Consider the following 15,640-nt stretch of genomic DNA (forward strand, 5'->3'; position numbering starts at 1 on the left):
TTCTCTCTGCCCAGGAGTTAATTCATTTCCCAAATATTTAAAAAAACAAAACAAAAAAACAAACACACACAGTCTAGTCTTTAAGTTAAAGGACTGCAAAGAAAATAGCAGTGGTGATGGGTTATTTCTAGATTCTTGCTTTCTTGTAATTTATGAACTATGCATTATTGATGATGATTCACACAGAGTTAGTCCCATTTGGAGTGGGTGGTAAGAGCCTGTTTTGAACTCTTGAAATTTGGGAAGAAGGTTACTATGTGTACAGCTAATACTTTTTACAACTATTTTTACTGTACAGGTTTTATCATGGTGTTCTTATGCACAAATGTATACTAATAGGTATTCAGCAATCATTTATAGCTAGATGCTGTAATCATGTATATCGTTGAGTACATATTAAGACCACAATAAATGCAGCTAACTATATTACATATTTGAAATGTATTGTATGAGGCGCATGTTGTTAATATCGATCCATATAGCATGCACCTTAAAGCTTGTGGGCTGTTTGCGTACATTGCAAATGCTACTAGAGTACACAATTGAGCTCAAATCTTTGTTCCTTGGTGCTGGCTGGTTTTAGTACAATATATTGTAGTAAATCATCTAGTTAAAAGACAGTTGAAGCCATAGGATTATTGGGTTCATTGTTGGCCTTTTCATTTTAAAATGATTGTGATGGTGGTGTCCCTTTTTCTCCACTCTTGTCTGATACTGCCATAAGAATATCCACCTTGGGATTTTTGGGGGGTATAGGGAAAATATTAAATGTAATACTTCACATCTGAGTGAGTTATGTCCTTCCAATACATGAGCTGTAACTCACGAAAGCTTATGCTCAAATATATTTGTTAGGCTCTAAGGTGCCACAAGTACTCCTTTTCTTCTTCCAATACATGGTTACTTTTGAAAATTTTAGCAAAATGCAGATACTGGATAATTGTGTAACACAGGCCAAATTCTGATTTTGAGAGTTTGCATGCTATTACACGTAAGGCACAGTAGCTGATTTAATGAGATGAGTGTACACATCTGAGTTCATAAATGAGCCCCATGTATTCTGCAATACCTAGGTACAGTGGTATGGCAAGGGCTGACATTTACATAATAAAATGTAGGTGTGCAAATTATCCTACTGTACATGGAAAGTGAATGCCCTCATATGTATATGTCAACATTTAAATACAGTTTTCATGGCTATTTTTTTTCGCCTCCGTGGATTTGCGTCCATATCAGGAAAACTACACAGTTTAACATGATTCACAGTCCTCAGTTCAGGAGAGACCCAGGTTGTAATAATTAGGGTTATGTGGGCCAGGGTTGAGGAAGGTTTGCAGAGATGTTTGTGGAAAATTTGATTTGTTTGTCCACATTCTGGCTGCAGCTAGTGCTGCTCTCTTTTTATACGCACCATACATACAATTAAAGTACAGTTTACTTGAAGGTTGGGAACCCTTTTCTTGCATATCATATCTTGCACTGTATTGAAATAGTCCTTTGGGGCCCAATTTGTAGTCGCTACTCCTGTGGAACTCCCACTGAAGCCAATGGGCTTTTACATCTGTGCAAGGTAGGTGCAAAACACCAACAATCCAGAGTAGTAGTTTACATCCACTTTGCATAGTCATTTCCACCAATTCAGTATGCAAGGGAATTGTGAATCAGTCTTGACATTAGTACCCTTTGAAGAATGGGGATAAGATCAGGCCTTAAGGTATGATCCTCACAAAGAAGATAGCTTTTTATATGTGTACAAAATAAAACTAAACAAGAATGAGAAACATTCAAAATTAATATTCTATAGGTGTATATATAAAGGTTTTGCAAGCTTGCTCTTTAAGTAATCTACTTTGGGCTACATCCTTGAATTTAGCAACTTCGGAATAAGTAGAATTTTAGAAAAAACATATTTGCCTGCTTGTCTAGAAAACATTCAGTAAGTTAAAAGTAGGTTGTGTTCCAACAGGTATGTTTCTGCTGAAGTAAAATATCTTACAACAATTTAACTCCTGACAGGCCAGCACTGATGGAGGGTCAGCAGGAGCCTTGACTCCACAACATGTCCGAGCTCATTCCTCTCCAGCTTCACTGCAGCTTGGAGCTGTCTCTCCAGGGACACTTACCCCCTCTGGAGTAGTGACTGGCCCTGGAGCTGCACCTTCTTCTCAACATCTTCGCCAGTCTTCATTTGAGATTCCTGATGATGTACCTCTGCCACCAGGTTGGGAGATGGCTAAGACGCCATCTGGCCAGAGATATTTTCTGAAGTAAGTAAAATCTATTTGAAAGAAGGTTAGCTGCATTTCTTAACAAAGTTTGTGTTCCATGTTTAAGAATCTCTGTGTGTAGGAATCGCTGCACCTTTAGTGTAAAATTTATTTTAAAATGATAGGGCATGATTTTCAATAGTACTGAGCACCTACAGCTCCCACTGACTTCAATTGGAGGTGTGAGTGTTTGGCTCTTATGAAAATCCTGTGTGTTTTAAACATGTCGTCTTCTTGGTTTGTCTTAAATATGAAGTGGTGGTTTTCTGTGTTTGTGTTTTAAAAATCACTTGAATGTATATAATGATATTTTGACTTGCATAAAGTTCTTCTTCGGGCCAAAATAAATGGAACTGTCACACAAATTTGCTATAAAATGGATGTTAAAAATGTTAAGTAACTTTGGCAGATATTTTAGTGAGAGGAGTAAAGGATTGCTCTGATTGTTCAAAGTGCAATGATATAGGCACTGATTGTGCATTCAGATCCATGCATGCAGACTCCTGCGTCCACGCAGAGTCCATTGGTACGTGGATCTGATTACAGGGTTGGAGTTTATAGTTCTTAAAATTAACTTACATTGTTTGGCTTGAGAGGGAAAATTCATAAAATTCTTGAAAATTGCTTCTTACTCATGCACATATGGCTTTTGTCCTATAGTGAATTTAGTATACCCTTTTCTATAACTGACAAGAGCTTACACATGCCAGCAGTGTGATATGTAATCCATTAGGGAGCGTTTTCTTTTATACTGTGTAGTTTCTAAAGCATCAGGAGTCTATCCTCCTTTCTGAAAGAGTGACCACCAAGACATATAATTGGCCCTCAAATACTTGGACTGTATTTTTAGCATTTTCTTTTACTTATTTTTAACATTTTTTTTTTAAACTGGCAGGCTCCAAGTAGCCCATTATTTGTCATTTTGAATTTAGGGAAAATAAAGCATATATATATAATGAAGCATTTACATAGTCATACCTTGCTTACCTTAAGATTATTGTAAACTTCTGTGTCATGTTTACCAAAATAAAGTATTCAAGCCTGAATTCTTTGGGAAATTAGACTGTGTTAAGAACCTAAAAATAGGCAAAAGCCAAAGAGTATGTAGCTGTGATTTTTGTCGATGTAACTGAATAATACACATTAGACCAGATCCTGAGCTGGTGTAAATTGGCATTGCACCTTTGAATTTTTTGGAATTAGGCAAGTTTACGCCAGCTGAGACTATTTCCCACTGGGCCTTGAGGGAGCTCAACATAAATTTTGAAATTAGATCAAAACCGTTTTTTTACTGTACTACTTAAACTCTTAGGAACTAGCTTATATAATAGGGCAAAACTGCAAACACAACAGTCTGCTAATTCAGATCAAATGTAATGGATTTAAAATTGCGCAATTGATAGTGTTTCTTACTATTTTTAGTAATTGTCTATTTCAATTTTATAGAAAGGGTTTTATTGCTTTATAAGAGATGCAAAATGTCTTTACACTTAAATACACTTTTATAATTGATTCTTTAATTATGCTCATTCAGGTGAAAGCAGAGGGAAGGATTTGATCTTGGAAAGCTTTTCTACAGTTTCATTATTACTACAGAAAATCTTTTCCTTTTTTCTGCAAGTTTTCTTTTTTGTCCTTTCTTGGTGTCCTGGTATCCATTTCAAAGGGTCAGGTTTCAGCAAGAACAATAAAGAGCCTGAGACTGGAAAGTACACACAAGTCTGGCAAACTCATCTGCATGAGCAAGGTCGTTTGTTCTCAAGCAGACATCCAAAGTAAATGATTGAAAGAGCTGCTAGCTGTGAAGGATGTGTCTTGAAGGGGAAAAGAGTGGAAACAAACCAGGTTGTTAGGAAGAAAAATAAAGGCTGTACTTTTTGAACCTCTCCCTGCTGGGTCACATGCTGACCTGGGGAGATTTTCAACAGCTTAATAGGCTGTTTTCTTTTTACTTTCCTTGGGTGATTCTGTGCTTTGGGAGAGCCTGATGAGGACAGTTCAGAAGGCTCTGTTCACACTTGAAGATTAGCATTTGTTGTCCTTAATAGGTCTTATAGCACTGTCTGCAGGTGTAACCCACAAGCATCATTGCAATTCAGAATTACTTGTGTTATCTTTATAACCTGAGTACCAGTGAAACACTTTGGATATTTCAAAAACATACAGTAAAAATTTTTTTTGAAGAATTCCTTTTAGCACAAGCAAATGTATATTTCAGAAGTTTTCTTAAAACAGTTATTTTGAACTTTAGATAGAATACATATATATAGGTCCTGGAAGCTGATTTTAAACTGGCAGTTTGTCTATTTATACTTTGAGCTTTCTTAAAACATAAGTAAGTGTATCCAGAATTCTGCTGCTAATATAACTTTTGTGCTCTAATACAGCTAAATATATATATATATATATATATATATATATATATATATATACACATACACACACACAACTAGAAACAAAGAATGTAGGCCATATTTACAGGATGGAGGACTCTATTCTGGGAAGCAGGGACTGAAAAAGATTTGGGGGGTCATGGTGGATAATTAGCTTAACATGAGCTCCCAGTGTGATGCTATGGCCAAAAGAGCTTGTTGATCCTTGGATGCATAAACAGGGGAATCTCGAGTAGGAGAAGAGACGTTATTTTATCTCTGTATTTGGCACTGGTGTGACTACTGCTGGAATAATGTGTCTAGTTCTGGGGGTCCAGATTAAAAAAGGATGTTGATAATTTGGAGCATGTTCAGAGAAGAGCCACAAGAATGATTAAAGAATTAGAAAATATTCCTGATAGACTCAGGGAGCTCAGTCTGTTTAGAAGATTAAGGGTTGACTTGATTCCAGGCTGTAAGTATCTATAAGGGGAACAAATATTTAATAATGGCTCTTCAGTCTGGCAGAAAAAGGTAAAACATCATCCAATGGCTGGAAGTTGAAACTAAACAAATTCAGACTGGAAACAGGGTGTACATTTTTAACAGTGAGAACATTTTACCAAGGGTTGTGGTGGATTCTTCATTGCTGACCATTTTAAAATCAAGAATGGATGTTTTTCTAAAAGATATGCCGTAGATGTTATTTTGGGGAAGTTCTCTGACCTGTGTTAGGAGATCAGACTAGATGATCACAATGTTCTCTTCTGGCTTTGGAATCTGTAAGCAATTTTTGCTTGTGAATAATTGGTTCCCTCTACAATAAGCAGAGTTTTGGCCCCTCTTCACTAGCTTGGTATTGTTGCTTTTTGTTCCTATTGCCCTGTTCAGTAGCCATTCCATGAAAGCATGATCCTTTCTGATAAACTGGTAAATAGAAGTACTGTACATTTATACAGAGTAGGTGAAAGTATTAGACATATCTTCAGTTGTTAGTCAGCCCTGTGGTGTTGGTTATTGTAGTACACCCTATACTTATGCTTGGAAGGATTAGTTTTTTATCGATAAATTTTGATAAACATAGATTTCACCATACACACCCAAACCAAAGACAGATATTTCCTGTGATGATAATTCAAATTTACAGATAGGCAAAGTAAGAAAAATGTTGCTTGGAAAAAAAAAAGTTTTATTTAAGGATATTTACTTTGTATATTTTGACATATGACAATTTGTGTTTTAACGGTTAAAAGTTTTAACTTTTTGAATTTCAACATCTACTGTAGTTAAATAATTGTCAGACCCCATTGTCTTACTCCCCATAATTTCACACAATTATGAAAATTTAAATCGATAAAAATTTTAAAAAGGTTAAAACCCATTATTTTGTGCAAACTTACCAAAAAGTGCTTAAAATAAATATTGATATCCATCAAAAATATACAATATATAAAAAAATTAAATTCAAATCTGTCTATCCTGTGGACAGTTAAATACAGTAAGGAAATTTCACTTGAAGAGATCAAGAACTGCAAATGCAATAATTTTCACAATGGGACAGGCAGATGAGAAAATGACTCAAAATAGCCAAATGTTATAATGACCAACTCTTGTACTCTTATATCAGTCTGGGATATTCTGGGGTAGGATCCAGTTTTGAAATCCCAACATCCGGCATTCTTACATTAAGTCCATTTCAGCATCATCATTTAAACTTCATGTGTAAGTTTAAATTTCTGCCCAATATGTGGTGGTCCAATACTTCATTAATATTCAGATCACCATTATAACCAGGAGTTTTATTAGCATGATTAATCTATAGTGTAATTGAAGCAGAGTTAGAGCGGTGAAGCAAACACATTCCTGTCATGTGTGGTAGCATTTATACTTCATTAAAGCTGCAAACTTCTGTGAAATGTAGCTAGAGTTCATCAGTGGTAAAATAAGTCTTGTCTCCTTAGTAAGTAGTCAGATGTTAGTCTGCACAATATTATCATGCAGAGCAGAAGTGTTTCAGAATGGACTGAATATAAAATAAAGATGGCATGATTGGTCAGTAGGTCAATCACGTGGCTTTTGAAGCACTTCCTGTTGGCCAGTGGTAGGTTGACATTTCAATGAACTGTGAAGGGGGGCTACTAGCTCAACCTCTGGGCAAGAGATAAAATGCATTGCTGCGGTAATAGCAGTCAGCACTTTGCAAAAGGGCAAATCCGTATGCTAGATGTAATTTCTGTTGTTGTTTGCTTATTTTATATTCAACGCTGGACTATTCTAAATCATACAACACAGTACATTTAATTCCTACAAAAGTGGTGTAATACCCTTTCCTCTCTCCCCGCGTGAGGAAACTGCCATTGCTCAGTCCAACTGTCTTGTAGTTGCTTTTTCCTGCAGGAAGCTGTTCTTCCATGCAGTTTGTCAACAGCTTCCTATTGTCTTTATGAAGTGTTCTATGACTTCCTGAATAAAGCTGAGTTGGTTTTCAAGTGATATTTACCGTTACCATTAACCTTTTGTAAGATCTCTTATCAGATGGGTTATTGCTAGCTGTGTATTTCTTACATGTTCTGTACAGAGTTAGGGATAGATTCAGGTAATTTGATATAATATGGAACTAAAGGCCCTTAAAACAATAATGCAGCTTGATTCTTTGCTTTTATGTGATTTGTAATATAGAAAGGTAAAGGACTTAATAAAGTGATCGACACTGCTGTTACATTTCTCTCCCATTCTTCCTCAACACTTATACAAAAACAAAGAAGAACTGACCTGAGTTTTTTGGGACAGAAAATGTTTGTTATTCTATTTGGATCCAAGGTGACATTAAAATGTATGTAGTACCTTAGGGTACAGATGAAGTAAGTATTCAGCAACATAATTAATGGAGCTTCTCTGAAGTTGTTCGCCCTGCTCAGTACACAGCTCAGGTTCATTCTGACATTAAATGAATGGTACCGTTGGAGACTAAAATTGTAACTACTGCTTATGATAGGTTTAGGCTATTTTTTTTAATACTCATGCTATTAAAAGCAGTTGAAGCTTTTACTACTCTCACTCTACTGAGCTATATGTAAGCTAGAGTACAAATAAAAACTTAATTTCATGTTCATAACATTGATTCCTGACTATTTGTGTTAAGTTTTCTGTAGTCTTTACGATGCATTGTATATCAGACAGCTTCCCCAAGATTAAAAAAAAAAACACATTTATATTAGCTAATTTCACAACAAACTCAGGTAACTAAAGGAAGGAAATATACTTGTGTGTGTGACATTTAAAAATTGTTAACTTGTGTGTGTGCCTGATGAGTTTCGTTTCTTGGTTTTGGAAAATAGTATTATATACAATAAGATGACTTCTTTGTCCTTTTAAAAATGAAAAGCCTTTAATATTTCTCTGATATTGATGCTGCAAAATTATTTTGAAACTGCAGTTTCAAAATAAAGTATTTCTTTATTTGGGGGGAAGGGCAACTCTGCCTATTTGTCTTGAGAGTGAGCTGGGAGAAAGATGGAAAGTATGTCTTTAATGCTCTGTACAGAACTTGCGCTAAGCTCAGTGGGTGGGCATCAATGGAAAGAATGACACACAATACTTCACTGCTTTCAAAAAGAAAATGCAAGAGCATTGATAGTATCCCTGTGTTGAATACTCTGCCATGTGCAGTATTTTTGTAGTACTGTATACAAAAAAGTTAAGGTAATAGAGAACATGCAAACTAACAATACATCTCATGGAAATATGAATAAAGCATTTTAAATGTGTTTTCCTGTTATAAGTTTCCATTTTGTTCCAAAGGAAAACAGGACAATTGGCATCAGGTTGTGAAATTACAATGAATTGTGCTGGGTGCCTGGAAAAAAATCGTAATTAAAAATAGATACACTTTTGGAGATTCACACTGATATTTTTTTCATTGGTTGTTCATCTATATCATTTTAAAAGGACTTGGTACTCCAAAATTCCAATTTTTGTAAGAACAACATTTGTGCTTTGTAGGGGCCTGATACAGTCCTCATTGAAGTCCATAGTTGTTGTTTCATTGACTTCAATGGGCACTGGAGGAGGCCCTCACTGAGAGTCAAATATTAATGCTGTATGGGAAGCAAAACTCAACAGTTGTTAATACAGCTTCCATTAACCTTAATAGGAGCTGTGCATGTACATTGAAGGGATGCGATTCCCCGTATTTAACTATAGGAGCATATTTTAGAACAATAACAAGATCACATTACTATCATTTTCTTTAAGTAGTATTAAGGGTGAAGAGCAAAACTATTTTAATTTTTTTTTGAACATGTAAAACTACAACTTTAAAATCCCCTTGAAGCACTGATGTAAAACTGCCTCTGATATTGTTTGATGAACAATGTAATTTTGCTTTAATATAGATTAAAAAGAAAATGTTTTTCATTTCTTTTTAATATTGTTCACATTTTGGATTCCCCCAAATTAAATTTAAGTTCAGCTTTGTATTCAGTTAGCATTACTCTGGTTTAAAATATATTAATTTATGCTGGTTAACATGTTATATCACTTGTAGCATTAATTAGTCAATTATCCGTGTTTTCTAATGGGAAGTCTTAAAGAGGCTGTGAGTATCAGTAATAGTGGTTACAAAGTGATACATTTCTTAGAAGGGGTCTGCTTATTAAAGGATTAATCAGACTTCCAAGCAGTGAAAGAGATACTGATCCTTTTATGAAGAAAAATTGTTGCATGCCCTGGTTGCTCAAGTACTGTCGCACCAAGTTTTCTGGGAACAAGTGTTGCCACCGGGGAAGCACTTTTATTTGCTGGGTTCTTGAACTCTCCTTAAAGGCAAACAAAAGTTTGGCATAAATCTTCTAACCATCCTATCCCCCCCTCTGTCATTCTCAGAGGCTAGGAAAAAGGACAGTTGAATTGTTTAATACTCATCTGGTTCACAGCATGGGAGGGATAATAATCTGTAACCCATCAAACATATAATAGATGATTGCAGCTCTGTAGAAAGCTGTAAATTAACAAAAGGATGCCAATTTGGAAGTTGTCATTCTAGTAACAGTGGTATTAACCACTAATTATAACATTAATCATTTTTATATTAAGCATTATTGGTAAGTGGTACCATTTTCACTATCTCCTCATTAGTGGCGTCTTCATCACATACCCAATCATAAAACCCATCTCTTCCCCCTTCCATAAGAGGTAAAAGCAATAACTTTAAGATTAAGAGTTTAAAACTAGGGCTATCAAGCGATTAAAAAAGTAATTGCGATTAATCGTGCAATTAAAAAAATTAATCATGATTAATCGCACTGTTAAACAATAATAGAATATTATTTAAATATTTTTGGATATTTTCTAAATTTTCAAATATACTGATTTCAATTACAACACAAAATACAACGCATAGAGTGCTCACTTTATTTTTGATTACAAATATTTGCACAGTAAAAAAAAAAGAAATCGTATTTTTCAGTTGACCTAGTACAAGTACTGTAGTGCAATCTCTTTATCATGAAAGTTGAACTTACGAATGTAGAATTATATACAAGAAAACCTCATTCAAAAATAAAACAATATAAAACTTTAGAGCCTAAAAGTCCATTCAGTCCTACGTCTTGTTCAGCCAATCACTCAAACAAGTTTGGTTACAATTTGCGGGAGATAATGCTGCCTGCTTCTTGTTTACAGTGTCACCTGAAAGTGAGAACAGGCGTTCACATCGCACTGTTGTAGCCGGCTAGCGCATCTGGCACATAAATATCTTGCGTCAAGATTCAGATGTCCCTTCATGCTTCAACCACCATTCCAGACGACATGTGTCCATGCTGATGACGGATTCTGCTTGATAATGATCCAGAGCAGAGCTGACGAACACATGTTCATTTTCATTATCTGTGTCCGATGCCACCGGCAGAAGGTTGATTTTCTTTTTTGGTGGTATGGGTTCTGTAGTTTCCACATCGGAGTGTTCTTTTAAGATTTCTGTAAGCATGCTCCCCACTTTATCCCTCTCGGATTTTGGAAGGCACTTTAGATTCTTAAATCTTGGGTCGAGTACTGTAGTTATTTTTAGAAATCTCATATAGGTACCTTCTTTGCATTTTGTCAAATCTGCAGTGAAAGTGTTCTTAAAATGAACAACATGTGCTGAGTCATCTGAGACTGCTATAACATGAAATGCGGGTAAAACAGAACAGGAGACACCAAATTCTCCCCCAAAGAGTTAAGTCACAAATTTAATTAACGCATTATTATTATTTTTTAACGAGCGTCGTCAGCATGGAAGCATCTCCTCTGGAATGGTGGCCAAAGCATGAAGGGGCATACGAATGTTTAACATATTTGGCATGTAAATACCTTGCAATGCTGGCTACAAAAGTGCCATATGAACGCCTGTTCTCACTTACAGATGACATTGTAAATAAGAAGCAGGCAGCAGTATCCTCAAATGTAAACAAACTTGTTTATCTTAGCAATTGGCTGAACAAGAAGCAGGACTGAGTGGACACTGTAGGTTCTAAAGTTTTACATTGTTTTGTCTGAGTGCAGTTATGTAACAAAAAAAATCTACATTTGTAAGTTACTCTTTCATGATAGAGATTGTACTACAGTATTTGTATGAAGTGAATTGACTAATACTATTTCTTTTATCATTTATATTATTTTTGATTAAAAATATTTGCACTGTAAAAAGTGAGCACTGTACACTTTACATAATAGAAATCAATATATTTGAAAATGTAAAAAAATCCAGAAATATTTAATAAATTTCAGTTGGTATTCTGTTTAACAGTGCGATTTAATTGCAATTGATTTTTTTTTTTTTTTTCAGTTAATCGTGTGAGTTAACTGCAATTAATCGACAGCCCTATTTAAAACCTTTGGTACTTAGAACGAATTTATCATTCAATGTTCCTGATTTACGAATGCTGCACGCTAATTAATGACTTTACACAATTGACACTGAGGAAAACATAGCAGGTATTAGAGTAGCAGCCGTGTTAGTCTGTATCCACAAAAAGAAAAGGAGGACTTGTGGCACCTTAGAGACTAAAGCCACAAGTCCTCCTTTTCTTATAGCAGGTATTAATTTCCTTTATTCACTTACATTGGTTGCCAGAAATGTTTTTTGAGGAAAAGTAAACCCATTATGGACACTAGATGTGTTTTAAAACATTTTACTTCAGGGATTGAATTGGGTCACAGGTGAAGTGAAGTAAGATGATTGATCCTAGCTTACCTCTGAATAGTCATCTCTACATGTCACAGACATAATTAGTTGCCAGGTGAGGCAAATAATGGTATTAGCAAGGATGTTATGTCAGGATTGGAGCACAAGATGAACTGTGGAAGCTAGCATAGTATTAACTATAGGCAGTTGGTATACTTTCACATCAAAGCTAAAATTCACTCAGATTCTCCTAAAAAGAGAGGGGTGAATAGTTAGAGTACTGTTGGCCAAAAATAAAGATGTTTCTCCTTCTTTTTACAAGTATCCAGATCTTGTGATATGTTTCCCTTCATAGTTTGGGAAAACATCCAAATGATGTAATTGAATTTAGTTTGACCCCTTGAAGCTGTGGGTCTGCAGCTCTTTCTATGTTGTGAAAACTAATTCGTTTTGCCATTACTATGTTAGGAAATCTCAAGTGGCTTAAACATATAATTAATAAATATTTAAATTGGTGAATTCTCCCATTAATAGTGACCTTTTTTGTGTAAGGAAAAAAATCCTCTTTCACACAAGGCACAGGGATGTTTAATTCCTAAAACTTGAATAAATCAAGGTTTCTTTTCCTCTTGTAAATTCTGAAAATAATACGGTGTTGAATGCAGGAAGTCTGCACGGGAGGCATACACAAGTAGCACGTGTAAAATACCAAGGCTAGATGCCACCAGGATATGTTTGTCTATGGGTGAATATACTCTTTCATAATCAGCAGTGGTTATGTTATCCCCCACACTTCCCATGGAGTAATCTGACAAATTTGGGTTAAATTTAATATGAAACAAAACTCTTAGGTGGAGCCTAGGTGTTGGAAAGTTAAGATGCCACACAATGATTGAACATATTCTATCAAACAATGTTTTTTAAATTTAAGTTCAGTTTGTTTAAAAGGTATACTTTGAAACTTATCAGGTATGGAGCTGTTTGGTGTTAAGCATTTAATTTATGGGAAGTTTTTAATGCTCTGTTATGAAAGTGGTGACTAGTAAACATATTTTTGCTGTGTTGGAAGTAAAAATATTCTAAACTGGGCTTGATTTGTACTCTGGCTTTTTGTGTGCAAATTAGTACCAGAAGCAATGCTGAGAGTTTTTACTGGATATCAGGAGTTTGAAGCATGTAATATTAAGGTTTAACATTGTTTCCTAGCCCCTTTAAAGATACATTCACGAATTCAAGCTCCCATTTTAAGGCTCGGGCAAGCACCACTAAAACACCAGTTGGTTTTTAACTCACCTACTTTGGGCTAGGTTTCAGGCAAACATAGTTAGTCTATTTTAAGTTACTAAATTAGCATCTAGATATCTTGTGAAGTAAAATCATTACTAGTATACTGCAGGTCAGCCATGCCAGTTACTAAGGAAACAAATCTTTGTCTTCAAAACAATTTTGGGCTTTGCTTTAACTTCATTAATAAGACTTTTCTGTGTCATATTGAGACACCAGAACCCTTTTGCTTAGACTCTGGCGAGCTGTCTGATAAAAGATTACATCAGTGTTAGTAGAAAGTTTGGTTATGGATTATTACTCTGATGTTGGGTTGTCAAAACTTGTGCTGAACTGTTTTATAGTGGAGGCAAGTAAAGGTAATTTACTATTGCTTGTTTATCTGCAAAAGGTTCTGATTTATGGAGGGCTTTGTTGTGAGTCAGTATGTGTAGCCACACGGTAGTTATTTTAAATAGTGTTGTTACTTCGGGGATGCCTTTTCCTTCCTCATTAACTGTTGGAACTGAAATGTTAAATAATTTTTTCCTCTTCTGAATATATTGTAAAATCAGGCATTTTTATGACATGATAAAATGTTTTCTAAAAGCCGCATATGGGTTGTACAGCTGAGATGGAGTTGCTTGGTAGGAAAAATAAACCAATAGGGAGATAGAAAGGGATGTTTCTGGGGGGTAATAGGATGACATTAAGAAAAGGAAAATTAAAGGTTGATATTCATGAAAAGCTTTCTTAAAGCAAGGTCTGTTAGAATGTGAAACAGTTTCCTAAGAGAAGTAGTGGAAGACTTTCTGTTTGGAACACTTAAAATTGGACTAGCTCAAGCAGTAAAAAATGCAGAGAAGATGGCAGTGTCCCACTGGCATGGGATTGTGCTGTGTGGCATCCTAGCTCTTTTCAGTTCCCAGTTTGTAACTTCAAGACAACCAATGTAATCTGCACACTGAAGTATGGAAAATGACTATGTACTGGGAAATGTGATGTAATGGTTGAAAAGTGACTAAATACGCGCACACACCTGTGTTTGCATGACTCTTCCACAATATGCACTATTTACTATGAATCCTAGCACACTTTTGGGTAGAGAAAAGGTACTGACTGCTTTCCTTAACTAGGGTTTAGCAGTTCATAGAATCTTTTATTGGCAGTTGGGACAAGGTGAATTTCACCCTTTAACAATAAAATACTTTAGACGTCTACACTTTGCAGTGAGACCATTTAATAGCACTTTCCAACTTCAAAGTGCTCTGTAAACATTAACATAAACTTTAGGTAGTTTTGAGTGCTGGCTTTCCACCTCTCTCTAAAAAATCTGAGAGAAAACTGTGACATATTGGAGTTAGAGGAAGTTTGGTTGGCCTGGTAATTAGAAAATTAAGCAATTTAAGTGGAAGGGTTTTTTTTCCTTCCCATTTTATTTTCTTCATCTTCTTACTACTTTAAACTTATGGACTATTAGAGTTGAAGAAAATGTTAAAACAAACCACCCTTTGATTAGTCTCTTCCATAAACAGTTTTTAAAAAAGTCCATGAAAGTTACATACCCTCCTTTAGGAGTTTTTACTTCTCCATGAGATTCTTTTCTTGTCATTGTGAATATTATCTGCAGGTCAACTCGCAGTATAAAGTTGCGCTGTTAAGTTTTTAATGTTAGTCTTAAAGGTGAACTCCAAAAAGTCTTGTGGGTTTTTTAAATGTGGTGAAATTCTGAAAGTTTCTCTGCTTAAATTTTGGAGGACTCTGGCTGGCTGGAGAGCTAGTAAGGTTACAATAAGTACCAAAGAAGATAAACCTGATTGAGTTGGGGATTTGTTTTTATTCAGACTGTATAAAATTGAGTGGGTTGTTTTTATTAACATCTGTCTAGGTCTAACAGGTAGACTAGATTTGTTAAGGGTTCAACACCTCTTCTCCTTCAGTCAGTGGCTGAGAACGCTCACAATATACATCTTTGAGACCCCCTGACTCATCCAGCAAAGCTAAGGAAAGGTAAGACTTAACATTTGTGGTATTTCTAAAGTAAAAAGAAACAAATTCCTTTCCCTCTTTTTATAAACCCCTCTATTTAATAAAAAAAAATCCTCCATACCTGTCTTATATATTATAAGAAGTAATAAAGCATCCAAATTGGTAGGTTTTGGGGAATTCTTCCACCCCCACCCCCTCCTCTTTTTGCAGGTCACGTTTAAGAGAGACTTTGTTTCTAGATTTCATGGCCTAGACTGGTTAAAACCTGTTTTACTTGCATAGATTTAAATTCCAGGTGGGTTTGATCCTGTAAGGTGGTGAGTTCTTTGGACTTCAAAGTGTCAAGGTTGCTCAGTATCTTGCAAGAGCAGCTCGCTAGGAAAAATGGAAGCCTAGTGCTGTCTTTGTTGAATTTGACCCTTCAAAAGCAGCAAATGTACTGTATTTTAATGCAGCCCGTATGTCATCCTACAAGTTCAGTAATTTAGAAAACTAGTAATTTAGAAAACAGTCTGCTCTCTTTCAAAGAAAAAGAGTATTGTAACTCTCTAGGATGTTAGGCCCAAGTACTTGTAAGGTAATGG

The 15,640-nt window shown here is 35.5% G+C and overlaps 1 protein-coding gene across 15 annotated transcripts in view; it reads left to right on the plus strand.

Annotated features, from left to right (window-relative positions):
- YAP1 (Yes1 associated transcriptional regulator) overlaps positions 1-15,640 on the plus strand; it is a 184,187-nt gene that overhangs the window by 37,910 nt on the left and 130,637 nt on the right. For all 15 annotated transcript variants that reach the window (XM_043529415.1, XM_043529426.1, XM_043529421.1 and 12 more), the window contains one exon: positions 2,017-2,267. In XM_043529415.1, the coding sequence (XP_043385350.1) occupies positions 2,017-2,267 (251 nt within the window). The remainder of the gene's footprint in view (positions 1-2,016; positions 2,268-15,640) is intronic.

The sequence above is a fragment of the Chelonia mydas genome, chromosome 1, assembly GCF_015237465.2.
Source record: "Chelonia mydas isolate rCheMyd1 chromosome 1, rCheMyd1.pri.v2, whole genome shotgun sequence".
Taxonomy (NCBI): Eukaryota; Metazoa; Chordata; order Testudines; family Cheloniidae; genus Chelonia; species Chelonia mydas.